The sequence below is a fragment of the Pseudophryne corroboree genome, chromosome 8, assembly GCF_028390025.1.
Source record: "Pseudophryne corroboree isolate aPseCor3 chromosome 8, aPseCor3.hap2, whole genome shotgun sequence".
NCBI classification, from domain to species: Eukaryota; Metazoa; Chordata; class Amphibia; order Anura; family Myobatrachidae; genus Pseudophryne; species Pseudophryne corroboree.
This window is the reverse complement of record NC_086451.1, coordinates 390,183,610-390,210,757: the sequence shown is the minus strand read 5'-3', so window position 1 is coordinate 390,210,757 and position 27,148 is coordinate 390,183,610. Positions and strand designations below refer to the sequence as shown.

At 47.0% G+C, this 27,148-nt stretch overlaps 1 protein-coding gene across 3 annotated transcripts in view; it reads left to right on the top strand.

Annotated features, from left to right (window-relative positions):
- The window catches only part of COQ8B (coenzyme Q8B), a 104,130-nt gene that overhangs the window by 9,978 nt on the left and 67,004 nt on the right, over positions 1–27,148 (top strand). For all 3 annotated transcript variants that reach the window (XR_010183125.1, XR_010183126.1, XM_063937699.1), the window contains exons 5-9: positions 93–170; positions 1,488–1,610; positions 13,765–13,850; positions 13,960–14,100; positions 21,708–21,789. Coding sequence is in view for 1 of the 3 variants with exons in the window: in XM_063937699.1 (XP_063793769.1) it covers positions 93–170; positions 1,488–1,610; positions 13,765–13,850; positions 13,960–14,100; positions 21,708–21,789 (510 nt within the window). In the remaining 2 variants the exon portion in view is untranslated. The remainder of the gene's footprint in view (positions 1–92; positions 171–1,487; positions 1,611–13,764; positions 13,851–13,959; positions 14,101–21,707; positions 21,790–27,148) is intronic.

The window sequence follows — 27,148 nt, the reverse complement described above, 5'->3', positions numbered from 1 at the left end:
ATCTATCTACTTGCATCTCATATGTGCTTCTTCAGTTGTTCAACATCTACTAATTTTATCTCTCTCCCAACCCCCCCCCAATACCTGTGTAGGCTTGGCTGTCAGCCTTGGAATCGGTGCTCTGACAGAGGTAGCGAAACAGTCTCTGAGCCAGGAAAAGAAGTCAGACAGTGAGTGCATACATAGATAGTGATTAATGGGGATATTTATGAATGCTTGGTGAGACATAAAGTACCAGCCAATCAGCTTCTGTCATTTTTCAAACACAGCCTGTAAAATGAATGTTAGGAGCTGATTGGCACTGTATCTCTCTCCACAATATCTCTCGCCAAGCTTTGATACATTTCCTCCTATATCTCAGTGCCGGCAGAGAAAGGCAGCTACCTAATAGACACCGCTGGCATTCTCTGCTACCTGTAAGCAGTTGTCCTGGAGGAAATGTGTAGGCTGAGACTCTCCATTTAATGAAAGGGTTAAATGAGCAGATGCCGTGGGCCCTAGGCCTTCTCTTCACATTACACCCTGTAACCACGTGCAAGCATAAAGCAATATTACACAAAAATACGAATTGCGGCACCAAGTTACACCACAGGCGACAAAAATATATTCCCAACTGCTGCCACCAGTTCTCTGTATAATCTCTCAGATTATATCTGTATGCAACACTTATTATTCTGCTATTGCCTGCTGACTGAAATTATTGGGTTTATATGTCAGGGTTCACTCTTCCTTTTTATATAGCGGTATCAGCATTTGTTCACTCTCTGTAAAGTGTATAAATTATGATGGAGCACTTTATAAGTTTTTGAATTGTAAATTTAGATGTTCTGAATGATTCACCTTTTTTCTGTTTTTTTTTTTTTTTTTTCTTTTCCTTTTTCTCATTAATATTAGTTTTAGTCCCAATACTAGATATGGGGCCTTATTCAGAGGTGGATGTACTGCCGATGTCTGATGTAGTGTAGCCATTTTTATTGTTTGCTACTGCGCATGTGTCTCAGGCACACTGGCATGCGTCCTGATTGTGTCCATACAGAGTCGCAGTTGCGCATGCTGGGAAAAGTGTATTGACAATGTAGTGAGCGTTCCTGGTTGGTGACAGGGAGGTGTCTTAGCGAACGCACGGAGATTGTCCGTCTTATGGCGTGTTCTGGGAATGTCGGAAGTGTGTTGATATGTTTTTAATAAATGTAAAATTTGCACTGCTTTCAAGAACTTACTACTTTTATGTAAATAAATACCATAGACTACATATAATGATCATAAGAATAGCCGTTCCACAAAAGACTTGGCGGATTGAGTCTGCCAGCTTAATCCAGAGTAAAAGTGTTGTTTTTTTTGTTTTGTTTTTATACCTATACTAGCATAGATATTAGTATTTTTATTTATCGTGTCCGAGGTACTAGTGGGGTCACATGACCGGCAGAGTAAAACATACCTATGAAACTTCTGATGGACTGTGTGACTGATGTCTCATTATCCCATAGCTAGCCGCTCTGTCCTGGAAACGAACACGTTTATGAGTGAGGCCAACGTAGAGCGGTTCGTGGACACCTTGTGTAAAGTTCGGGGGGCTGCACTGAAGATTGGACAGATGCTCAGTATTCAAGGTGACTATATGTGGATCTGTGAATTGGGTTGTCTGGTTGCTTGGATCTCTATTTTACTGTAAAAGATAGAAAGTGCTCATACAAAATATCAATGCCAATGTAATTACTCTGAGAGCACTACTAATGTCTCATTTGCACAATGTATTTATTTGGGAGCTTTCCTATCTCTGATGCTGAAGAACTCCTTTCTCTTCCATTGTCTGCTGGTTCTTTCTGAGTGCTTCCTTCATAACACGTGAGCTTGTATCTGAATTCCTAGCAATCGCTTATTATGCTGCTATTTTTATCCAGTAGTTTCAGATTACACCATGCAGGTTAAATTATTTATAATGTGTTTTCTTGTTTTTTAAGAGACTCTAATTTCATATTTTCCTCCTTTTTGTTTTTTGTCAATTTTAAATATTAAGGGGTATATTCAATTAGGGTCGAAAGCTGCCGTCTGTCGAGAAGACGGCAGTTTACGACTTTTTAAGGTCGAATCGTGATTCGACCTATTCAATCCCAGCTGTTTTTATTCGACAAGTCTGGGAATTCGACTTGTTGAATAGTACGTGAATCGGCGGTATAGCAGCCGGTTCACGTACTTTTGAGGGAAACGGTGCCAAATTCGACAGGATTTTGCCCGTTTCCGACCATCTCAGTCCGACATAAAAAAAAATGTCGGACTGAGAGGAGGGACTGTGGAGGAGACGGGGGAAAGCCGCGGGCAGCCAGACGGGGAGAGCCGCGGGCAGCCAGACGGGGGGAGAGCAGTGCTGGAGGATGTCGCAGCCGACGCTCACAGCAGCGTCCAGCCGCCGCTCACAGCAGCGTCCACCCGGCTCCATAGCCGCTGCTGTAGCGCTGCTCTCCCCAGTCTGCCCGCGGCTCTCCCCCGTCTAGCTCCAGCATCTCAATTCGACTTTTTTAAAAGTCGAATTGAGATGACTTTGAATAACCCAAGTCGGATCCATTCCGACAAATGAATGTCGGAATGGATCCGACTTCAATTGAATATACCCCTAAGGGATTCTTTCATAAAAGGCTATGGGCTAAATGTTATATCCTGCAAGAAGCAGGAAGTGCGGGATTTCGTGCAAGTCTGGCCACATTTTTAAAGCTGCAACCATTTTCACGGAAAAACCAACATGGTTATGCCATGTAAAGGATCGCCGCTTTAAAAGTTTGGTCAGACTCGCAGGAAATCCTGTACCTCCTGCATCTCTCAGGATATTACATTTAGCCCTTTGTCTGTTTTTTGTGCTGTAGCTAGTTAGACTACTTGCAGAGCTCACCGTTCATGAAACGTGCCACTGTTTTCTCTTCCCTATAATTTCCTTATTACAGCTAGAGCTCTGCTGTCAGTCGAATTACTGTGTGATACTGTTCCTCTAATAGTGGTGAGATCAGGGGGAGAGTATGATGTAATTGGAACGTGGTTATGTCCGGAAAAGGGCAGCAATCAAAAAGAGGATTTTGGTACTTACCGATAAATCCATTTCTCTAAATCCATTCGGGGACACTGGAGATCTTAGACAGCTGGGGTGTGAAGGATGCAAACTGGAGGTAGCACAATATATAAAATATAATTATGCACAGCTGGCTCCTCCCCCTTCACCCCTCCCTAATCCCTCCAGTTTAAAAAATTGACAGAGAGAAGAGAGAACGTGAAAACCTAACACCGTACGGGAAGGAACCAACTGTATCAACAAGTCAAACAGCAACCAAGAATTATGAACATAACAGTCCAACTGTTTGAACTAAATTTAACCAGAACATGAAAGGATGACAGCATCGAGGCGGGCGTCCAGTGTCCCCGAGTGGATTCAGAGAAATGGATTTATTGGTAAGCACCAAAATGCTCTTTTCTCATTGATCCACTAGGGGACACTGGAAATCTTAGACAGCTGGGGACGTCCCAAAGATACCCCTGTGGGCGGGAGTGCTGGCCAAAGCCTGACGAATCAAACGTCCAAAATTTGCATCCCTAGATGCAAATGTATCAAACTTGTAGAAACGAGTGAACGTGTGTGCTGACGACCACGTTGCAGCTCTGCAAAGTTAAGTAGTGGAAGCTCCTCTAGCTGCAGCCCACAAAGCTCCTACTGATCTAGTGGTATGGGCACCTACCCGAAATGGCACTCTTACCACAAGCAAGATATGCTTGTTTGATAGTTAGCCGTGTCCACCTGGCCAAGGTTTGCTATGTAGCTGGCCAACCCCTCTTGGGGCCATCATACAGTACGAACAAAGCATCTGATTTCCTAATAGAAACCGTAGCCTGAACTTACAACTGTAACGCTCTGACCACATCCAAAGACATGTCCCACTCAGGCAATCCTTGGGAAGAGGGAAACACAGTCGGTTGATTTATGTGGAAACCCGAAACCACCTTAGGTAAAAACTCTGTCTTTGTACGGAGTGCTGCTCTGTCTTCATGGAACATTAGGAAAGGACTTTTACATGACAGGGCACCTAATTCTGAGACCCTTCTTGCCGATGCTAAGGCCAGGAACAGGACAGCTTTCGAGCTCATATATTTGCTATCCACCCTTTCCAAAGGTGTGAAAGCGCCAATCTCAAAAATTCTAAGACCAAATTTAGATCCCACGGGGCCGTGGGAGGTCTAAAGGGTGGTTGGATTCTCAACACACCCTGTAAAAATGTCTGGACCTCCCGTAAGACCGCCAGACGTTGCTGGAAAAGTATAGAAAAGGCCGAGACCTGTACCTTCAAGGATCCCAATCTCAAACCGCCATCCAAACCATTTTGGAGAAACCTTAACAGTCTAGTAAGATGAAATTCTCTCGGATTCCAACCCTTAGGCTGGCACCAGTCCATGTACTTCTTTATTCTATAGTAGTGTGCAGCCGTGACTGGCTTCCTTGCAGCTAACATAGTAAGAATAGCTGATCTCACAATACCTCTGTCTCTTAATATCCTGGTCTCAAGAGCCACGCCGTCAAACGTAGACAGTTCAGATCTGGTGAAGGAATGGACTTTGTGACGACAGGTCCTCTCTCTGCGGCAGCTTCCAAGGATTTTCCGCCAGGAGTTTCCTCAGGTCTGAGTACCATCTTCTGCAAGGTCAGTCTGGTGCTATTAAAATCACCCACTTTCTTTCCCGTTTGGCCTTTTTCAACACTCTTGGTAAAAGGGGAAACGGCGGGAAGATGTACACTGGTTCGTATGCCCAGGGAATCGTCAGCGCATCCACCGCCTCTGCTGCTGGATCCTGCGTTCTGGCCACATACCTTGGTAGTTGATTTTTTTTCGCGAGGCCATCATGTCTATCTGCGGTAGACCCCACCTTTTGTACCACTGCCTCGAATTTCTGAGGGTGTGGACACCACTCCCCTGGATGCATATCCTGACGACTCAGGTAGTCTGCTTCCCAATTTTCCACTCCTGGAATGAAGACTGCCGACAGGATTATGTTGCGCTTTTCTGCCCAAGACAGAATCTTTGTGGCCTCTTTTAATGCCATGTGGCTTCTTGTTCCTCCCTGACGGTTTATGTATGCTTTCGCCGTTACATTGTCCGACTGTGTTATCACGTGCTGAGCTCATACCAGGTCCTCCGCTAGAAGAAGGGCATTGTGAATGGCTCTCAATTCCAATACATTTATTGGGAGACTGCTCTCCTGTGGTGACCATCTTCCCTGAAACCGATGGCTGACCAGAACTGCTCCCCAACCTCTGAGACTGTCATCTGTTGTCGGAATCTTCCAAATTCCAAACCTCTTTCCCGCCGCCAAGTTCCTGTGGACCAACCATCAAATCAAAGAGGTCATGGCTTGGGGCAACAAGCAAATCTTTCGGTGCAGAAGTAAATGCCTGCCTGCCTCCTGAGCAATCAAATTCAGCTGAAAAGGTCTGGATCGCTTCGAAGGATTGAAACAAAAGAAAAAATAGACCCCTTGTGCGCTTAAATACTAATAGCAGCCCTTGGATACCAAAAAACCTTTCACCGTGGTTTGCAATATGTGAAACAAAATGGATGTGGCACCACGTGGCGCTATTTTTATACCCTCAAGAAAAAGACCTTACACGATGGAGTCTGACTTGTTCTCATAGATGGTAAAATTCATATGAGGCATATTGATTTCTTTTACGCTAATCTGGAATTGGACCTCAGTGTCTTTCACATTGTCATTCTTATCTGATATAATTGGTTTATAGCAAATCTATATGATGGTTACATTGCTTGAATATCAACACTGGAAAGTGTGGTGTTTAAGAATTCTCTTCAAATCAGGTAACTCATCGGATGGAGAGAAATGACCAACAAGCGCATGCTTTGCTCTGACAGTGTGTCGTTGTAGGAAGCCTGCTCCAAAATCCTGCTGCTAACCCTTAGTGTCAGGGTTCTGGCTCTCTTCCTCTATTCTCTCCAGCAAACAGCCTGGTGATCACAGCCTGCCATGTGCAGTAACAGCAGCAGCACCGCCTCCCTCTCTCCTCCCTACACACACACACACACACACACACACACACACACACACACATTTTGTTTCACATTTTGTTTTTATTTTGTTTCGCTTCGAAGGATGCTACCATCTTTCCTAGAAGCCGCACACAAAGATGCAGAGAGACTGTCTAGTTCTGTAGAACCTTACTGTCACGATCCGGGTATCTGGACGCCATTTCTTACCCATCAGATGCCTCCTAAGGCTGGCTCAGCGCTCCAGGACCGGATCCCATCTGTTATCCTGATGTGTACATTCCTGTATCCTCTCCTGTCACTCTGGGACGCTGTCACAGTGGACGCCATATTACACCTGGCATGGCGTCTCCCGCGGCCTCCGCCGCCGTCCCTGAACTTCTGCATGCAGAGTGTCTGAGTGGCGATTACGTCAGCCGCGGCCTCCGCTGTGTCCGCGTGGTTGGATGTGCATCTGTCAGCCTGGCGCCTCCTGTCTCCGGTGGCCGGCGCCGCCATTACTGTTTTCATTACCACATGGATTACAAACCAAACTTCCCTCCAAGTGTCTGCATGGGCGCAGCCATCTTGGATTCTGTCAGCTGATCATTTCCACCAATCTGTTCTCAGTATTGATAATCTGCATAATTGCCTAGCCAATCCCTTCCTTGCTGCAGGTATAAATACACTGTGCCTGAGCAAGGAAGGCGTCAGTGCTTTGGTTGTCAAACCTAGTTCCTGTTTGTCTCTCTCCTGTGATTGTCTTCCAGGTTCCAGCTCCTTTCTCAAGACTTCCACCATAGAGACCCGCACCAGCATTCCACCTGCGGTGTAGCCTGACTCTCCAATCCATTGTGGATTCATCTGTTTCCAGCTACAACGTTACCTGCTTCCAGCTCAGCTTCCAGCAGAGTACAGCTTCTCTTAAAGGGCCGGTGTCCTTTCTACACTTTACCACTCTCCACCGGTATTATTATTTCTCCGCTCTCAAGTTCTACATTTCAGTTCATATTTCATCGCTCCCAAGTTCATTTATTATTTAACTGGTTCCAGCCAGTATCCACTCCGTGCTAACAACAGTCTGGTTCCAGCCAGTATCCACAGCAGCCGTTTTATCTTCAGCAACCCAGCTTTTCCTGGAACACCAGCTGGCACAATCCTGGGTTATCTCCATTGCTACAGTCGGGCCTGGTAAGGACTTTCCATCTAGAAGATCATAAGAACTATCTCACACTACCAGTGCCCTGTGGCTCCTGCCATCCTGTAGTACCCAGGAACTGTATTTATTCTTTGCTGACTTTTACGTTTTCTTTTACTGCTGCTGTGTTGTCATAATAAACATCATTGACTTTTATCCAAGTTGTCGTGGTCACGCCTTCGGGCAGTTATTATTCATGTTACTTACATGTCCAGGGGTCTGATACAACCTCCCAGGTTCCGGTACATCTCAGCCCCTACAACTGAGGCTGCCTCCCGTCAGCTCAGGCCCTCAGCCCCCAAACAAGCGTCTCAGTCCCCTGCCATTTGTCCACAAAAGCGAACTCTGGCCCATATCCTGCAGTCTGACATGGGGAGGTGGATTCAGAAGGGGGGATGCTGCTCTGTCACAGGGAATAAAGGCTCTTATAGAAGCTATCCGAGATGTCCTGCAAATTCCTGATAAAGTGGCAGAGGAGTGTGAGGAATCTTATTTTAATGTAAAAAAGAAATCCCCAGTCACTTTTCCTGTGTCAAAGGAATTGAATACCCTGTTTGAAGAACCGTGGGTTAATCCTGATAAGAAATTTAAAATCCCTAAAAGGTTAATCTCATCTTTTCCTCCAGAGGATAGGAAAAATTGGGGAAAATCCACCGATAGTGGATGCATCAGTATCCAGGCTGTCACGGAAAATAGTGTTGCCTGCCCCTGGTGCAGCCTTCCTGAAAGACACGGCTGATCGCAAGATTGAGACTACACTCAAATCCTTGTATACGGCTGCTGGGGTGGCATAGAGACCCTCTATAGCATGTGCGTGTTTTATTAAAGCTAGATGGTCAGGTAACCTAATTGAGGGGTTGGATTCCTTATCTAGGGGTGAGATTGTTTTACTCCTGCAACACATACAGGACTGCGAACTTTATGGTGGAAGCCATAAAAGAAGTGGGTTTTCTTAATGCACGCATCACGGCTAGGGCAGTGTCAGCACCCAGGAAAGGCGTGGAAGGCCTACCCTTCACAGGAGAGGCCTTATTTGGAGACAAACTAGACAAATGGATCTCCAAAGCTACTGCGGGTAAGTCTACACATCTTCCTTCTGCAGCTCTCCTAACTAGAAAGACCTACTCAGGACCTTCTCTACGGTCCTTTCGGACTGCCAAGTTTAAGGGCAAAGCCAGAGGATCTTCTACAGCAGGGGTGGGGAACCTTTTTCTACCAAGGGCCATTTGGATATTTATAAAATCCTTCGGGGGCCATACAAAAATGAACAACTTAAAAATTACCCTGTCCCCCAGTAGTTATGTCCCTTAGAGGTACTGAGTGTGCGCACCAAAAAATGGGTGTGGCCAATTAAAATGGGACGTGATACACATATGCCCCCAATAGTGCAGTGCCAGATACACATATGCCAGTGCAGTGCCAGATACACATATGCCAGTGCAGTGCCAGATACACATATGCCGCCACAGTGCCAGATACAAAAATGCCCCCACACATGCCCCCCCCCCCCCGAAGCCCACTGTGCTGCTCACCGCTGCTGCTACGTCCGTAGACGGTGTGTCTCAGCTGTCAGGGGGTCAGGGCAGGGAGGAGAGCGCGGCTATGTAGGGCAGTGGCGGCGTGTAGGATCTCAAACCATCCGCTGGTTTGTGAGCCAATCAGAGCTCACGGACCGGCAGCTCCTGATTGGCTGCTGGTCTGCGAGCTCGGATTGGCTCGCAAACCGTCGGCTGGTTTGAGATCGTACCCGCCGCTGCCGCCAGACATATAGCTACGCTCTCCTCCCTGCCCTGACAGCTGAGACACACCGCCGCCGGTCTGAGCGGTGGCGTGTCTCGCTGACACACAAGCGTGTGGGCCGCACCAAACGGCTTTGCGGGCCTTGTACGGCCCGCGGGCTGGAGGTTCCCCACCCCTGTTCTACAGCCAACAGAGGCACTATGGGTGAACCACGCAAACCAGCAACTGCCGGTTCTCAGTAACAGAACTCCAGCTCTGCTTCCGCAAAGCCTTCAGCATGACGGTTGACCGCGATGCCTGGAAGACTGGCAGGTGGAGCCCGACTAAAAAATTTCAGTTGCATCTGGACAACATCATGCCAGGATCCCTAGGTCATAGATCTTATTTCCCAGGGTTACAGGCTGGAGTTTGAGGAACTCCCACCTCACATATTCTTCAAATCAGGCTTACCAGTTTCACAGGAGGCAAAATATAACCTTACAGGATGCCATTCAAAAACTAGTACAAACACAGGTCATTGTTCCAGTTCCACCTCATCTCCAAAACAAGGGGTATTATTCCAACTTGTTTGTAGTACCGAAACCAAACGGTTCGGTTCGGTAAGGCCAATTCTGAATCTAAAATCATTGAACCCGTACTTAAGAGTGTTCAAATTCAAGATGGAGTCTCTGAGAGTGGTGATCTCCGGTCTGGAGGAGGGGGAATTCCTAGTGTCTCTGGATATCATCAAGGATGCGTACCTTCACATTTCGATCTCACCAGGCTTAAATACAGTTTGCACTGCAGGACTGTCACTACCAGTTCCAGGCTCTACCTTTTGGTCTCTCCACGGCACCGAGGGTGTTCACCAAGGTGATGGCAGAGATGATGTTTCTCCTTCGCAAGCAGGGAGTGAACATAATTCCGTACCTGGACGATTTTCTGATAAAGGCTTCGTCCAGGGAAAGGCATTGGCTTCACAACCCATCTACTCCTGGATCACGGCTGAATTCTGAATCTTTTCCGAAAACTCACTTAGAGCCAACTCTGAGGCTTCCATATTCTGAGAATGATACTGGACACACAGTCGCAGAAAGTTTTTCTTCCGTTGGAAAAGGCATTGGTAATCCAGTCGATTAATTCCAGATGTCCTGAAACCAACCCGGATATCGGTGCACCTATGCATTCGCCTTCTGGGAAAAATGGTGGTCTCTTACGAGGCTCTTCAGTACGGAAGGTTTCATGCATGACCCTTCCAACTCGATCTGTTGGACAAATGGTCCGGATCGCATCTTCACATGCGCCAGAGGATCCGTCTGTCGCCAAAGGCCAGGATCTCCCTTCTGTGGTGGCTACAGACTTCTCATTTGCTCGAGGGCCAACGGTTCGATATTCAAAATTGGATTCTGCTAACCACGGACGCATGCCTCAGAGGTTGGGGAGCAGTCACCCAGGGGGTGCAGTTTCAAGGAAGATGGTCAAGCCAGGAAGTCGTCCTTCCAATCAACATTCTGGAACTCAGGGCTATATACAACGTCCTTCTGCAGGCTTCATATCTTCAAGATCGGGCCATTCAGGTCCATTTGGACAATGTGACGGCAGTGACGTACATAAAACGACAGGCCGAAACGGAAAACAGAGCAGCAATGTCAGAGGTGTCAAGAATTCTCCTCGGGGCAGAAAAACACGCTGCAGCGTTGTCTGCGGTCTTCATTCTGGGAGTAGACAACTGGGAAGCAGACTTCCTCAGAAGACACGACCTGCACCCAGGGAACTGGGGCCTTCACCCGGACGTGTTTAAGTACTTGATAAGTCGATGGGGATATCCACAGATCCACATGATTGCCTCTCGTCTCAACAAGAAGCTCAAGCGGTTTTGTTCCAGGTCGAGAGACCCACATGTAGTGGCAGTAGACGCTCTTACGACTCCATGGGTCTATCAGATGGTGTACGTGTTTCCTCCACTTTCTCTGATCCCAAGAATTCTGAAAAGAATAAAAACGGAAAAGGTTCAAGCAATTCTCATTGTTCCGGACTTGCCAAGAAGTGCATGGTACGTGGACCTCCTGGAGATGCTCCTCGAAGATCTGTGGCCTCTACCTCTTCGCGAGGATCTTTTGCAACAGGGCACGTTCGTCTATCAAGACTTACCATGGCTACGTTTGACGGCATGGAAGCTGATTCTTGCCAGGAGAGGCATCCCTGACAAAGTCATCCCGACTATGATCCAAGCCGGGAAGGGGGTAACGTCTAAACATTAGCACCGTATTTTGGTGTGAGGGCATAAAATATTTGCTGTGGAATTTCATCTAGGACGTTTCCTGCTTTTTCAGCAGTCTGGTGTGGATGTGGGCCTACGTCTGGGCTCAAAAGTCCAGATTTTGGCCTTGTCCATTTTCTTTCAGAAACAATTGGCTTCTCTTCTTGCGGTCCAGATGTTCTTGAAAGGTGTTCTGCACATCCAACCTCCCTTTGTGCCTCCTACGGCACCTTGGGATCTCAATTTGGTGCTGCAGTTCCTCCAGTCAGACTGGTTTGAACCGTTACAGGAGGTAGATGTTAAATATCTTACGTGGAAGACAGTCACACTGTTGGCCTTGGCTTCAGCGAGACATATGTTTGAGCTAGGGGTGTTGTCTCACAAGACCCCCTACTTAATTTTCCATGAGGACAGAGCTGAACTCAGAACTCGTCAGCAATTCCTTCCTAAGGTGGTGTCTGCGTTTCACATCAACCAACCTATTGTGGTTCCGGCTGTTACGGACACCTCTGTTACTTCAAAGTCTTTGGATTTTGTGAGGGCTTTGAAGGTGTATGTTAAGAGGACAACTTGTCACAGGAAATCCGACTCGCTGTTCATTCTCTATGATCCCAGTAAGATTGGGTGTCTGGCTTCAAAGCAGTCTATTTCACGCTGGATCAGGCTCACTATCCAGCATGCTTATTCCACGGCAGGCTTGCCAGTTCTGAAATCTGTTCAGGCCCACTCAACTAGGTCAGGGGGGTTCTTCTTGGACGGCTGCCCTGGGTGTCTCGGCTTTACAGCTCTGCCGAGCAGCTACTAGGTCAGGTTCGAACACGTTTGCTAAGTTTTACAAGTTTGATACTTTGGCCTCTGACAACCTTCAGTTTGGTCAATCAGTTCTGCAGGAACCTCGGCTCTCTCCCACCCGGTTTGGGAGCTTTGGTACTTCCCCATGGTACTAAATGGAACCCCAGTATCCTCTAGGACGTAAGAGAAAATAGGATTTTAATTACCTACCGGTAAATCCTTTTCTCATAGTTCGTCCGCCCGGTGATTCATTATTCCTGCACTGTTACGTTGTTTGGTTCAGCTGTTGCTGTTCCTGTTTCAAGTTTGGTTAGGATGGCTTTCCTCTTGTTTGTGTGTGCTGGTTCGGAATCTCGCTACTATCCTTATCTATCTTTCTCTCAAAGTATGTCCGTCTCCTTGGGCACAGTTTCCTAGACTGAGTCTGGTAGGAGGGGCATAGAGGGAGGAGCCACCCCACACTATCAAATTCTTAAAGTGCCCATGACTACTAGTGGACCCGTCCATACACCCATGGTTCTAAATGGAACCCCAGTATCCTCTATGGACTACGAGAAAAGTATTTACTGGTAGGTAATTAAAATCCTATTTTTAATGCCGTATCCAATTTGCGATCTGACACATCCTTTAGAGTAGTCACGTTCGGTATCTGTAAGATTTTTCTTCTTTGACAGTCTAGCAAGGGATGCGGCCACAATCGGAGGAACTTCCCACTTAGACATGACCCCCTTAGGCAGTAGGTAATTAGCCGTGAACTTCCTTAACCTCTTCCTCCTTGAAGTTAAGGACCTGTTTTACTGCTTCAATAAGGGATTCTAGCCCCTTAACGTCAGTATCCTCCTCCTGAGGACAGGCCTCAATTATCGCCTCTACTGACTCTCCCTCCTCTTCATCCTCTGAGACCCTCCTCCGACTCTTCCTGTAGGAGAGGGAGTGGTCTTTTTACCGCCTTACACACACTTTTTTTCTACTTGTGCAGGAGGCGTGATTCTAATTAGGAATTCTTCCATAGTTTTGGAAAAGGCCGCAGCCCATTCTAAATGTTGCTTTTGGGATTCCGTCAAGTATAGTATAGGGAGCCTTCACCCTTCTTTCACACAGGCTGGATCGGCTCTCTTATATTTAAGCAAAAAATAGATTCCTTATGGAGCAGGAGCTCCTTTCCTGTGCTGCTACCTCCAGCACAATTTTTCAAACTGGAGGGATTAGCGGGTGTGATGGGAGAGGGGCCAGCTGTACATAATTATTTTTTATATATTGTTACCTCCGGTTTGCATCCTTCACACCCAAGCTGTCTAAGATCTCCAATGTACCCTAGTGGATTAATGAGAGATGATGGCTTCTGCAACCCCCTGAGTTTGCTCATAGACTGTACAGAAGAATAACCTAAAGCGAGCTAGTATATATAATGTACTGTGCTAGGCAGTATTAAATTGTAAGCTGCGGTTTTAAGCGCGTTTTCTTTAAGACTTGCTTGCATTTACTTTTCATTGATCTCTTATGATGTAGCAGTATAGTGATAGTAATACGGCATTATGCTCAAAGATATTAATTTACAATTTCACCTGTCATGCCATAAAGCTTTAAAAGGTACCCTTCCTCCCCCTTTTCTTGGAACACCCATTCTCCATTCTTTGGGTTCATTAAAGAAACTCATTAAAGCAACTTTGACCCTACAGAGGGGTTCTCTATTTGGAGGCTGCTAAAAGCGTTCCATGTCAACCCTGTCTTGCTCCTGTTCCAGTCTCACTTCAATGATATCTGGCTCATGTGTTTGTTTGCAGATAACAGCTTCCTGAGTCCAGAGCTGCAGAAGATCTTTGAGAGAGTGAGACAGAGCGCAGACTTTATGCCTTCCTGGCAGACAGCTGTGAGTATATCTGTATGCTTACGCACCACTAGTAGTCCCGCCGGTGGTCTCTGGACCGGAATAGCAGAGGAAGCAGATAGAACTGTGTGTGTTATTTGTGTGTTTACAGAAAGTGCTGGAGGAGGAGCTGGGTTCTGGCTGGAGAGAAAAACTGGCCTATTTTGAGGAGAAACCCTTTGCAGCAGCCTCTATTGGCCAGGTCCATCTTGCCAGGCTGCTGGATGGGCGCGAGGTAGCTATGAAGATCCAGGTGAGCTTACTGTACAGAGTTATTTCATTTTGGTTTTCATCACTTGTTAAATCCATGATGTTGCTCCTGTGTGCAAAATCTACCTTAAGTAACCATCTGCTGGTCACCAAAACATCTACTAAAATTGGTAGTAGATTTGGTGACTTGTGCTTTTGGTAACCAGCGTGCTTGTTTCAGACAGGACAGTCAGGAAACCGATAAAACAAGGGCATTGCTCTGGCCGTGAAGGGTTGACCATTGTGAAAGTGGTTAAGGTCACTTCTAAATAACTTCCCCTAAATGTACATGTTACTGTCTAGTAAACAATCGGAGCAATTCAATTGTTGCTCTACTTGGACACCGGCTAGCCGTGGGAATTGCATTTCTTCTCGCAGTCTCCTGAGATGGAGAACAAATGTGCGCTAAGTCAGCACTGTAGGCCATTTGGACGCCCAAAGCAGGACTTTAGATGGGTTTAGCTGTTTTATGCAGATAATCCCTATTTGGGCCCGACATTCATTGGCGCTCAAACATCTACTGAATCCTGACAATTGTATGGGTGTCTAAACAGTCCCACTTAGGATTTTTAGACACCCACAACAATTGAAATACTCCTCCCCCCCCCCCCCCCCCATGCCAACGTTTACGTAGCTGAGCGATTTATTTATATATTTATTTCTCTTACGTCCTAGAGGATGCTGGGGACTCCGTAAGGACCATGGGGTATAGACGGGCTCCGCAGGAGACATGGGCACTCTAAAGACTTTAGATGGGTGTGCACTGGCTCCTCCCTCTATGCCCCTCCTCCAGACCTCAGTTAGATACTGTGCCCAGAGGAGGCTGGATGCACTGCAGGGGAGCTCTACTGAGTTTCTCTGAAAAAGAATTTTGTTAGGTTTTTTATTTTCAGGGAGCACTGCTGGCAACAGGCTCCCTGCATCGTGGGACTGAGGAGAGAGAAGCAGACCTACTTAAATGATAGGCTCTGCTTCTTAGGCTGCTGGACACCATTAGCTCCAGAGGGAGTCGGAACGCAGGTCCCACCTCGCCGTTCGTCCCGGAGCCGCGCCGCCGTCCTCCTCACAGAGCCGGAAGATAGAAGCCGGGTGAGTATGAGAAGAAAGAAGACTTCAAAGGCGGCAGAGGACTTTAGATCTTTAATGAGGTACCGCGCAGCGGTAACGCTGCGCGCCATTGCTCCCACATTCACACACACACACACTAGCGGCACTGTATGGATGCAGGGCGCAGGGGGGGCGCCCTGGGCAGCAATTATGAAACCTCTAGGGACACTGGCATAGATATATACTGCGGAGGCAGTATATTACAAACACCCTCGCCAGTATAAAGATTTGAGCGGGATCGAAGCCCGCCGGTGAGGGGGCGGAGCTTGATTCCTCAGCACTAACCAGCGCCATTTTCTCCACAGTACGCTGCAGAGAAGCTGGCTCCCCGGACTCTCCCCTGCTGAACACATGTACAGAGGGCAAAAAAGAGGGGGGGGGGGGGGCACATTTATTTGGCGCAGTGAGTATATTTATATAAAAGCGCTGTACTGACTGGGATTTTATTCCAGTGTCCGGTGGCGCTGGGTGTGTGCTGGCACACTCTCACTCTGTCTCTCCAAAGGGCCTTATTGGGGGTCTGTCTGTCTCTCTCTATATGTGTGTCGGCATGTCTGAAGCGGAAGGCTCATCTAAGGAGGAGGTGGAGCAGATGATTGTGGTGTCTCCGTCGGCGACGCCGACACCTGATAGGTTGGATATGTGGAATGTTTTAAATGCAAATGTGTCTTTATTACATAAGAGAATGGACAAAGTAGAGTCCAGAGAAAACACAGGGAGTCAATCCATGGCTTTGGCTGTATCACAGGGCCCTCCAGGGTCTCAGAAACGTCCCCTGTCCCAAGTAGCAGACACTGAGACAGACACGGATTCTGACTCCAGTGTCGACTACGATGATGCGAGGTTACACCCAAGGGTGGCCAAAAGTATTCATTATATGATTATTGCAATAAAAGATGTTTTACATATCACAGATGACCCCTCTGTCCCTGACACGAGGGTATGCATGTTTAAGGAAAAGAAACCTGAGGTAACCTTTCCCCCATCTCATGAGCTGAACGCGATATTTGAAAAGGCTTGGGAAACTCCATACAAGAAACTGCAGATTCCCAAGAGAATTCTTATGGCGTATCCTTTCCCTGCACAGGACAGGTTATGGTGGGAATCCTCACCCAGGGTGGACAAGGCTTTGACGCGCTTGTCCAAAAAGGTGGCGCTACCGTCTCCAGACACGGCAGCCCTCAAGGATCCTGCTGATCGCCTTGCTCAGACCGGCAATAGTGTCGGCTTGGGTTTGTAGCGCAGTAGCAGCATGGGCAGATAACTTGTCATCTGACATTGACACCCTGGATAGAGATAGCATTTTATTGACCTTGGGTCACATTAAAGACGCAGCCTTATATATGAGAGACGCTGCGAGAGACGTTGGGCTGTTAGGTTCAAGAGCCAATGCCATGGCAATTTCTGCTAGGTGAGCCCTGTGGACCCGCCAATGGACGGGTGATGCCGACTCAGAGACATATGGAAGTTTTGCCTTACAAGTGTGAGGTTTTATTTGGGAAGGGTCTAGCGGACCTGGTTTCCACAGCTACTGCGGGTAAATCTACTTTTTTACCTTATGTTCCCCCACAGCAAAAGAAAACACCACAATATCAGATGCAGTCCTTTCGGTCGCATAAATCCAGAAGAGGTCGGGGCTCTTCCTCGCCAGAGGTAAAGGCAGAGGGAAAAGAATGCCTGTTACGGCTAGTTCCCAGGAGCAGAAGTCCTCCCCGGCTTCTACTAAATCCACCGCATGACGCTGGGGCTCCACTGAGGGAGTCCGCGCCGGTGGGGGCACGTCTTCAACTTTTCAGCCAGGTCTGGGTTCAGTCAGACGTGGATCCTTGGGCAATGGAAATTGTATCCCAAGGCTACAAACTGGAATTCGAAGAGGTGCCTCCTCGCCGATTTTTCAAATCTGCTTTACCAGCTTCTCCCCCAGAGAGGAAAATAGTTTTAGTGCAATTCAAAAACTGTGTCAACAGCAAGTGATTATCAAGGTTCCCCTAGTCCAACAGGGGAAGGGGTACTATTCAACCCTGTTTGTGGTCCCGAAACCGGATGGCTCGGTCAGACCCATTCTGAATCTAAAATCCCTAAACCTGTACTTGAAAAAGTTCAAATTCAAGATGGAATCGCTCCGGGCAGTTATCTCCAGCCTGGAAGGGGGGGGATTTTATGGTGTCACTGGATATAAAGGATGCATACCTTCATGTCCCCATATATCCCCCTCATCAGGCGTACCTGAGATTCGCTGTACAGGACTGTCATTACCAGTTTCAGACGTTGCCGTTTGGGCTTTCCACGGCCCCGAGGATTTTCACCAAGGTAATGGCGGAAATGATGGTGCTCCTGCGCAGGTAGGGAGTCACAATTATTCCGTACTTGGACGATCTCCTGATAAAAGCGAGATCGAGAGATCAATTGCTGAAAAGCGTGTCGCTCTCCCTGAGAGTGCTGCAGCAGCATGGCTGGATTCTAAATCTACCAAAGTCACAGTTGATTCCAACGACTCGGCTATCTTTCTTAGGCATGATTCTGGACACTGAACAGAAGAGGGTTTTTCTCCCGATGGAAAAAGCCCAGGAACTCCAGAACATGGTCAGAGACCTGCTAAAACCAAAAAGAGTGTCAGTCCATCAATGCACTCGAGTACTGGGAAAAATGGTGGCGACCTACAAGGCCATCCCCTTCGGTAGGTTCCATGCGAGGACGTTTCAGTGGGACCTTCTGGACAAGTGGTCGGGGTCCCATCTACAAATACATCAGAAAATAAGCCTGTCCCCCAGGGCTAGGGTGTCTCTCCTGTGGTAGCTGCAGAGTGCTCACCTTCTCGAGGGTCGCAGGTTCGGCATTCAAGACTGGGTTCTGGTGACCACGGACGCGAGCCTCCGAGGATGGGGAGCAGTCACGCAAGGAAGACATTTTCAGGACTATGGTCAAGCCAGGAGGCTTGTCTACACATCTACGTACTGGAATTGAGGGCCATATACAACGGCCTACGACAAGCGGTGAATCTTCTTCGCGACTTACCGTTTCTGATTCAATCAGACAACGTCACAGCCGTGCCTCATGTAAACCGCCAAGGCGGGACGAGGAGCAGAGTGGTAATGGCGGAAGCCACCAGGATTCTTTGCTGGGCGGAGAATCGCGTAAGCGCTCTGTCAGCAGTCTTCATTCCGGGAGTGGACAACTGGGAAGCAGACTTCCTCAGCAGACACGATCTCCATCCAGGAGAGTGGGGACTTCATCAGGGTGTTTTTGCAGAGATAACAAGTCATTGGGGACTTCCGCAAATAGACATGATGGCGTCACGCCTCAACAAGAAGCTTCAGAGGTATTGTGCCAGGTCAAGGGACCCTCAGGCAGTAGCGGTGGACGCCCTGGTGACACCGTGGGTGTTTCAGTCGGTCTATGTGTTCCCTCCTCTTCCGCTCATCTCAAAAATACTGAGAATCATAAGACGAAAAAGAGTGCAGACAATACTCATTGTTCTAGAATGGCCTCGAAGGGCCTGGTATTCAGATCTTCAGGAGATGCTCACAGAAGATCCGTGGCCTCTTCCTCTCAGGGAAGACCTGTTGCAGCAGGGGCCCTGCGTGTTCCAAGACTTACCTCGGTTACGTTTGACGGCATGGCGGTTGAACACAAAATCCTAGCGGGGAAAGGTATTCCGGAGGAAGTCATCCCTACTCTGATTAAGGCTAGGAAGGAGGTGACGGCGAAACATTATCACCGCATCTGGAGGAAGTATGTATCTTGGTGTGAAGCCAAGACTGCTCCTACAGAAGATTTCCATCTGGGCCGTTTTCTCCACTTTCTACAGACAGGAGTGGATATGGGCCTAAAGTTAGGCTCCTTTAAGGTACAGATTTCGGCCCTATCAATTTTCTTTCAGAAGGAATTGGCTTCTCTCCCTGAAGTCAAGACTTTTGTAAAGGGAGTGCTGCATATCCAGCCTCCTTTTGTGCCCCCAGTGGCACCATGGGACCTTAACGTGGTGTTACAGTTCCTAAAATCTCACTGGTTTGAGCCTCTTCAAACAGTTGAATTAAAATTTCTCACTTGGAAGGTGGTCATGTTGTTGGCCTTGGCAACTGCAAGGCGGGTGTCCGAATTGGCGGCTTTGTCTCACAAGAGCCCCTATCTGATTTTCCATGTGGATAGAGCAGAATGGAGGACTCGTCCTCAATTTTTGCCTAAGGTGGTTTCATCTTTTCATATGAACCAACCTATTGTGGTGCCTGTGGCTACGGGTGACTTGGAGGATTCCAAGTCCCTTGAGGTAGTCAGGGCCTTAAAAATTTATGTAGCCAGGACGGCTCGGGTTAGGAAAACAGAGGCACTGTTTGTCCTGTATGCAGCCAACAAGGTTGGCGCTCCTGCTTCTAAACAGACTATTGCTCGCTGAATCTGTAACGATTCAGCAGGCTCATTCTACGGCTGGATTGCCGTTGCCAAATTCGGTAAAGGCCCATTCCACTAGGAAGGTGGGCTCTTCTTGGGCGGCTGCCCGAGGCGTCTCGGCATTACAGCTTTGCCGAGTGGCGACTTGGTCGGGGTTAAACACTTTTGCTAAATTCTACAAGTTTGATACCTTGGCTGAGGAGGACCTCCTGTTTGCTCAATCGGTGCTGCAGAGTCATCCGCACTCTCCCGCCCGGTCTGGAGCTTTGGTATAATCCCCATGGTCCTTACGGAGTCCCCAGCATCCTCTAGGACGTAAGAGAAAATAAGATTTTAAACCTACCGGTAAATCTTTTTTTCCTAGTCCGTAGAGGATGCTGGGCGCCCGTCCCAGTGCGGACTGAATTCTGCAAGAATTGTATATAGTTATTGCTTACATAAGGGTTATGTTACGGTTTTGATCAGTCTCTGGCTGATGCTGTTTTTGTTTCATACTGTTCACTGGTTCGTATGTTCCAAGTTGTACGGTGTGGATGGTGTGGGCTGGTATGTATCTTGCCCTTAGATTAACCAATATCCTTTCCTCGTACTGTCCGTCTCCTCTGGGCACAGTTCTCTAACTGAGGTCTGGAGGAGGGGCACAGAGGGAGGAGCCAGTGCACACCCATCGAAAGTCTTTAGAGTGCCCATGTCTCCTGCGGATCCCGTCTATACCCCATGGTCCTTACGGAGTCCCCAGCATCCTCTACGGACTAGGAGAAAAAGATTTACCGGTAGGTTTAAAATCTTATTTTTTTGCTACTGAGCAAAAAACCCTAAACTTACACTGTGCATGTGTAACACGGTGGTGGGGGATTTACTTAGATATGGTAATTTACAGCTGGGGTAAACGGGTGGTAGCCTCAGGCTTTAACGCCCAGGGCTATTCAATTACAGCCCCTTTTTCTCACCCGGAAAATTACCCTGCTAATGCACGTTAACCCGTAGAATCCAGGATAAGGTCCCAGACCTATGGGTTAACACGTTTGTGCCACCTGCGATCAGGCCGGCTAATGTGGCTGGGCAATACCCTCTGCTATGGCGGCTTTGTAGTGTCCCCATTGTAGGCAGTGACAATATAGGAGGACAGAGAAAACAGGATTTTGGTACTTACTGTTCTGGGTACACTGTGCTTCCACCCTCTTGCTGTAAACTCTGTGTTTAGTCACGGTCAGGTTAGAGAGTTCAGTTGTTTAAACAAGTGAGAGGCAACCTGATATAGTTCACGGGCTGAGTTTACTACTTATGTAACTACTGAGTTACATTTATGCTTTTACTCAGTGAGAGACCACTTTCTGTAATAACGTATCAGCAGTCATTTTACACAATCATTATAAATTATAACAAACAATTATGACAACAAGGTAGGAAGGAGCTGGAGGCTGCTAGTGAAGGCTTGAAGGGTCACATACGGCCCCAGGGCCACCTGTTGCCCATCACTGGTTTAGACTCTCCTATGAATGTTAAGTTTAAGCTTCATTGAGATTACTGATGGGGCGCAGATAAGAGATCTTGGCTATAGACATGTATAGTTTGATGTGACAGCTCCTCATAGCGCCCTCTACACCCCATGGTTGTTAGTGTCCCTCAGAGTAAGTAAGAGAAATGGATTTTAACATCTAGTACTAAAAATGCTCTTACAGATGTGTCCTCTCATCGTTTCTGCAGTCATATTAAACAGCCCTTCTAGTCGCGCTTAGTCATGAGCACATTTTCTAACGCCAGGCGACTTTATTTTTTTATTTGTTCCCCCGAAAATGCATCTTATTCCCATTGCTGTGCGAAGTCGACATACAAGCATACTCTTGATTAAACTCATATGCAGCATGCCTATATTTTGTGTGCGGCTGTATCTGCATGCAAAATGCTATGTTACAGTGTTTTCCTGAGGGGAAAAAAACAGATACCCGAGTTGCACAGGAACTGCTGCGTCAGGCTAGAAGTATGAGGACACATCTGTATGTTAGTTTGGGTAATATCCAGTTTGAACTATTCTCTGTTCCAGTAAGTGCATAACTTGTAGCTCATGCTAGTGTACTATCTCCATGTAACATATTACCTTGTTTTTCTGTCCAGTATCCTGGAATCGCTCAAAGTATTAAGAGTGATGTGGATAATCTGCTATCCATTCTGAAGTTAAGCGTTGTTGTGCCTGACGGTAAGCAGAATCACTTATAGAATTTGTCCTGCAATTGTATATACGAATGTGTCCTCATACGATATTGCTGCAGTTGTGTCAAACAGCCTTTCTCGGTTCACCAGTTCCTGTGCGAGACTGCTAGCGACGGGCTTCTTTTTCACCTGAAAATGTCTTAGCAGTGATGCAATGCAACTAGGACTTGCCAGGAGACCGTACTGATTTCGGGGGTAAGTCAGACTGCATCGCTGCAGCGATCGCAGTCGGAATTACTATGCACAGTGCGCACACTGTGGGGGGGGGGGGGGAGGGCGCAGAATGATGTCACACAGTCGCTGCGACCCGGGATGTAGCGGTTAGCCACCTGCCAGCGCACAGGAGCTGCGCTGGCAGGGAACTACTCGTCGGGTACAAAAGCATTGTGGTGGTGACACTTCCTAAATTATTATATATTCTTCAGCAGTCACCGGTGTATCTCCCTGCTTCTTTCTTTAGGAAAGTGAATAGTATGCTTAGCTCATTTATTTGGGCCAATAAACGTCCATGCATTAAGCTAGATATTCTAACTAGATCTAAAGATGATGGAGGATTAGCTCTACCTGATTTTAAATTATTATGCTGCGCAATTAACTCACATTAAAAGGTGGATCCAGGATAATAGGATCGACTCTCTGCATATTGCTCTTATAAAACAAGTGTTACTGGGATGCTCTCTGCTACAATTATTATTGAGTGGTAGACCACCTACCGGATGCCCTGCTATTTTAACTCGGGCGGTAGAATTATGGCACAAAGCACAGGATATAGTGGGCTTTTCTGAAATGGACCCAGAGACTTCTCTTTGGCATTCTAGTCGGTTAAGGGAATTACGAGTTATGGAGGGAAATTCGGTGGGCCAAGTATACGCTAATGGGGTTCTGAAGTCCTTTCAGCAATTAAAAGATGAATACGATTTACCACAATCATATTTTTTTCGGAATTTACAAATGAGGCATGCTATTCAGGCTCAATTTGCAGATTTCTCCTTTTAATTTGATTCCTTCTCCTGTTCGTATTTTTTTAATCTGGTCTGGAAAGACAGAAGGTTGCCTCACGAACATATTCTTTCTTGTCCGAAAAGCACCACACGGACCCTTTACTTGAGTTATGTGCTAAATGGGAGCAGATCTAGGTCCTATGAATGCTGATGAATGGAATGCAGCTAGAGCACTTCCCCGAGTAGCTACCACAAGCATTAGATTTCAACAAATCCAATTATTTATTCTTCATAGAACATACATGATTCCGGTGAAAATGTTTAGATACGGAGGACGAAAGGTAAACACCTGCCCGAAATGTAAATATGGAGTGGGCACTATATGCCATTTACTATGGGATTGTGGGGAAGGCCAGAAGTTTTGGTCTAAGGTAAAACAAGCATTGGTATCTACAGGTATTGCACCCATGTTGCTGACATCTAAAATGTGCCTGTTAGCAGCTGAAGTATGGGGAGCAGGTGCTCGATCAGACGCATTATATGTTAATAATGTATGCGCCGTGGCTAAAGTTATTATAGCACGTGCATGGATGGCGCCTGAGGAACCGGAATTTTCCTCTTTTTTGGCATTGATTAACTCTACAGTTAGACATGAGAAATATGTGTATATAAATATATATATATATATATATATATATATATATATATATATATATATATGTATATATGTATATATATATGTAGAGGGAATAGAGAGAAATTTAACAAAATGTGTTCTAAATGGACGGATTCGGTGTACTATCAATATGGATGCAATACTACAGAGGCAATGGATGCCTAAACATGAAGGGGAATTAATGTATGCGGACGGGGGGGAAATCGGTGAGAGCACAGCAACAGAAATGTGTATGTGTATTGTATGTGAATGTTTGTTTTTGGTTTTATATGGGGAGACTGTAGATGTTTGTTATGTACTGTAACGGAAAGGGCGGCAGCAGCTGGAATATTAAGAGATTTTGGATGCTAGCACTGGGTGCTCCAAAGCAAGAATAAGAGAGAATCTCCTATGAGGTAAGTATAATAGCTGGAAGGGATAATAGATTAATAAAAAATAAAAAAAAGGGGAAGTGCACTGTGCTTGCCTGCATACATATATAGGTACGCAAATATAAAACTAGGCACATAAGGGAGGGGTAAGGATAGGTAAGAGAAAGAGGGGTAGGGATTAATGTTCACAACTATTCACTAATGGATAGCATACATAGATAATATTAAGGTAGAAATATCCAAGTGTGAAATAGAAGTAATACAATATTTATAGAAATATATGAAATAAATGTGGAGCACAGATTATGCGCTGTGATAGATGGTAAGGCCTTTTTTTTTTTTTTTTAACTAAAGGTTTAATAAGAAAATATAAGGGTAGTATAATGCACTGATTGAAGTTAAGGGAAAACTAAGTAAGCGTGTTAAGGTGAGCAGAGGATATGTACAGTATATATGTGTGTGTGTGTGTGTGTGTGTGTGTTTAGTAAATAAATATAGATTACACACACACATATTAAATAATATATAGAATTACATCTAAATTGAGGAAGTTTTGTTCCTGTGTTTAGCTGTGTACCCTTTTTACGTTAGAATTATTGCTAGTGTGAGTGTTTCTATTACTTGTTGTTATATACCTCCTATTTCTCTAACATCCTAGTGGATGCTGGGGACTCCGTAAGGACCATGGGGAATAGACGGGCTCCGCAGGAGACTGGGCACTCTAAAGAAATATTTAGTACTACTGGTGTGCACTGGCTCCTCCCTCTATGCCCCTCCCCCAGACCTCAGTTAGAATCTGTGCCCGGCCAGAGCTGGGTGCTTTTAGTGGGCTCTCCTGAGCTTGCTAAGAAGAAAGTATTTTATTTAGGTTTTTTATTTTCAGAGAGCTTCTGCTGGCAACAGACTCTGTTACGAGAGACTGAGGGGAGAGAAGCAAACCTACTAACTGCGGCTAGGTTGCGCTTCTTAGGCTACTGGACACCATTAGCTCCAGAGGGATCGAACACAGGTACCTAACCTTGATCGTCCGTTCCCGGAGCCGCGCCGCCGTCCCCCTCGCAGAGCCAGAAGTACAGAAGCCGGCAGAAGCAAGAAGACATCGAAATCGGCGGCAGAAGACTCCTGTCTTCACTTAAGGTAGCGCACAGCACTGCAGCTGTGCGCCATTGCTCCCACAGCACACCCGCACACTCCGGTCACTGTAGGGTGCAGGGCGCAGGGGGGGGGCGCCCTGGGCAGCAATTAGAGTACCTTTGGCAAAATAACACATATATACAGCCAGGCACTGTATATATGTGCGAGCCACCGCCATTTTTTACACATAGAAGCGGGACAGAAGCCCGCCGCTGAGGGGGCGGGGCCTTCTTCCTCAGCACACCAGCGCCATTTTCTCTCCACAGCTCCGCTGGAAAGAAGCTCCCCAGGCTCTCCCCTGCAGTATCAAGGTAGAAAAAGGGTGAAAAAGAGAGGGGGGGCACATAAATTTAGGCGCATTTTATATAAAACAGCAGCTACTGGGTAAACACTAAGGTACTGTGTAATCCCTGGGTTATATAGCACTGGGGTGTGTGCCTGGCATACTCTCTCTCTCTGTCTCCCCAAAAGCCTTTGTGGGGTCCTGTCCTCAGTCAGAGCATTCCCTGTGTGTGTGCGGTGTGTCGGTACGTCAGTGTCGACATGTTTGATGAGGAAGGATACGTGGAGGCAGAACAAGTGCAGATGAATGTGGTGTCACATCCGACGGTGCCGACACCTGATTGGATGGATATGTGGAAGGTGTTAAATGATAATGTAAGCTCCTTGCATAAAAGGTTGGATAAAGATGATGTATTGGGACAGTCAGGGTCTCAACCCATGTCGGATCCCACAGCTCAGAGGCCGCCAGGGTCTCATAAGCGCCCACTGTCCCAGATGGTGGACACAGATGCCGACACGGAGTCTGACTCCAGTGTCGATGACGATGATGCAAAGTTGCAGCCTAAAATGACTAAAGCCATCCGCTACATGATTATAGCAATGAAGGATGTATTGCACATATCAGAGGAAAACCCTGTCCCTGACAAGAGGGTTTATATGTATGGGGAGAAAAAGCAAGAAGTGACTTTTCCCTCTTCACATGAATTATGTGAAAAAGCGTGGGACTCCCCTGATAGGAAAGTAGTAATTTCCAAGAGATTACTGATGGCGTATCCTTTCCCGCCAACGGATAGGTTACGCTGGGAATCCTCCCCTAGGGTAGACCAGGCGTTGACACGCTTATCTAAGAGGGTGGCTCTGCCGTCTCAGGATACGGCCGCCCTGAAGGATCCTGCGGATAGGAAGCAGGAAGCTATCCTGAAGTCTGTATATACACATTCTGGTACTCTACTGAGGCCAGCAATTGCTTCGGCCTGGATGTGTAGTGCGGTAGCAGCATGGACTGATAATCTCTCGGAGGAGATAGATACTCTGGACAGGGACACTGTTCTACTGACCCTGGGGCATATCAAAGACGCTGTCCTATATATGCGGGATGCCCAGAGGGACATTTGCCTGCTGGGCTCTAGAATAAACGCAATGTCCATTTCGGCCAGAAGGGTCTTATGGACTCTGCAATGGACAGGGGATGCCGACTCGAAAAAACACATGGAGGTTTTGCCTTATAAGGGTGAGGAATTATTTGGGGACGGTCTCTCGGACCTAGTTTCCACAGCTACAGCTGGGAAGTCAAATTTCTTGCCATATATTCCTTCTCAACCGAAGAAAGCACCGTATTATCAAATGCAGTCCTTTCGTTCACAAAAAAGCAAAGAGAGAGTCAGAGGTGCATCCTTTCTTGCCAGAGGCAGGGGTAGAGGGAAAAAGCTACACCATGCTGCTAGTTCCCAGGAACCAAAGTCCTCCCCGGCTTCCACTAAATCCACCGCATGACGCTCGGGCTCCACAGGCGGAGCCAGGTGCGGTGGGGGCGCGTCTCCGAAATTTCAGCCACCAGTGGGTTCTCTCACGGGTGGATCCTTGGGCTATACAAATTGTGTCTCAGGGATACAAGCTGGAATTCGAGGTGACGCCCCCTCACCGTTTCCTAAAATCGGCATTGCCAGTTTACCCCATGGAAAGGGAGGTAGTATTGGCGGCCATTCACAAACTATATCTCCAGCAAGTGGCGGTAAAGGTTCCCCTCATTCAACAGGGAAGGGGTTACTATTCCACTATGTTTGTGGTACCGAAACCGGACGGTTCGGTCAGGCCCATCTTGAATTTAAAATCCCTGAACATTTATCTGAAGAAATTCAAGTTCAAAATGGAATCGCTCAGAGCGGTCATTGCAAGCCTGGAAGAGGGGGATTTCATGGTGTCGCTGGACATCAAGGATGC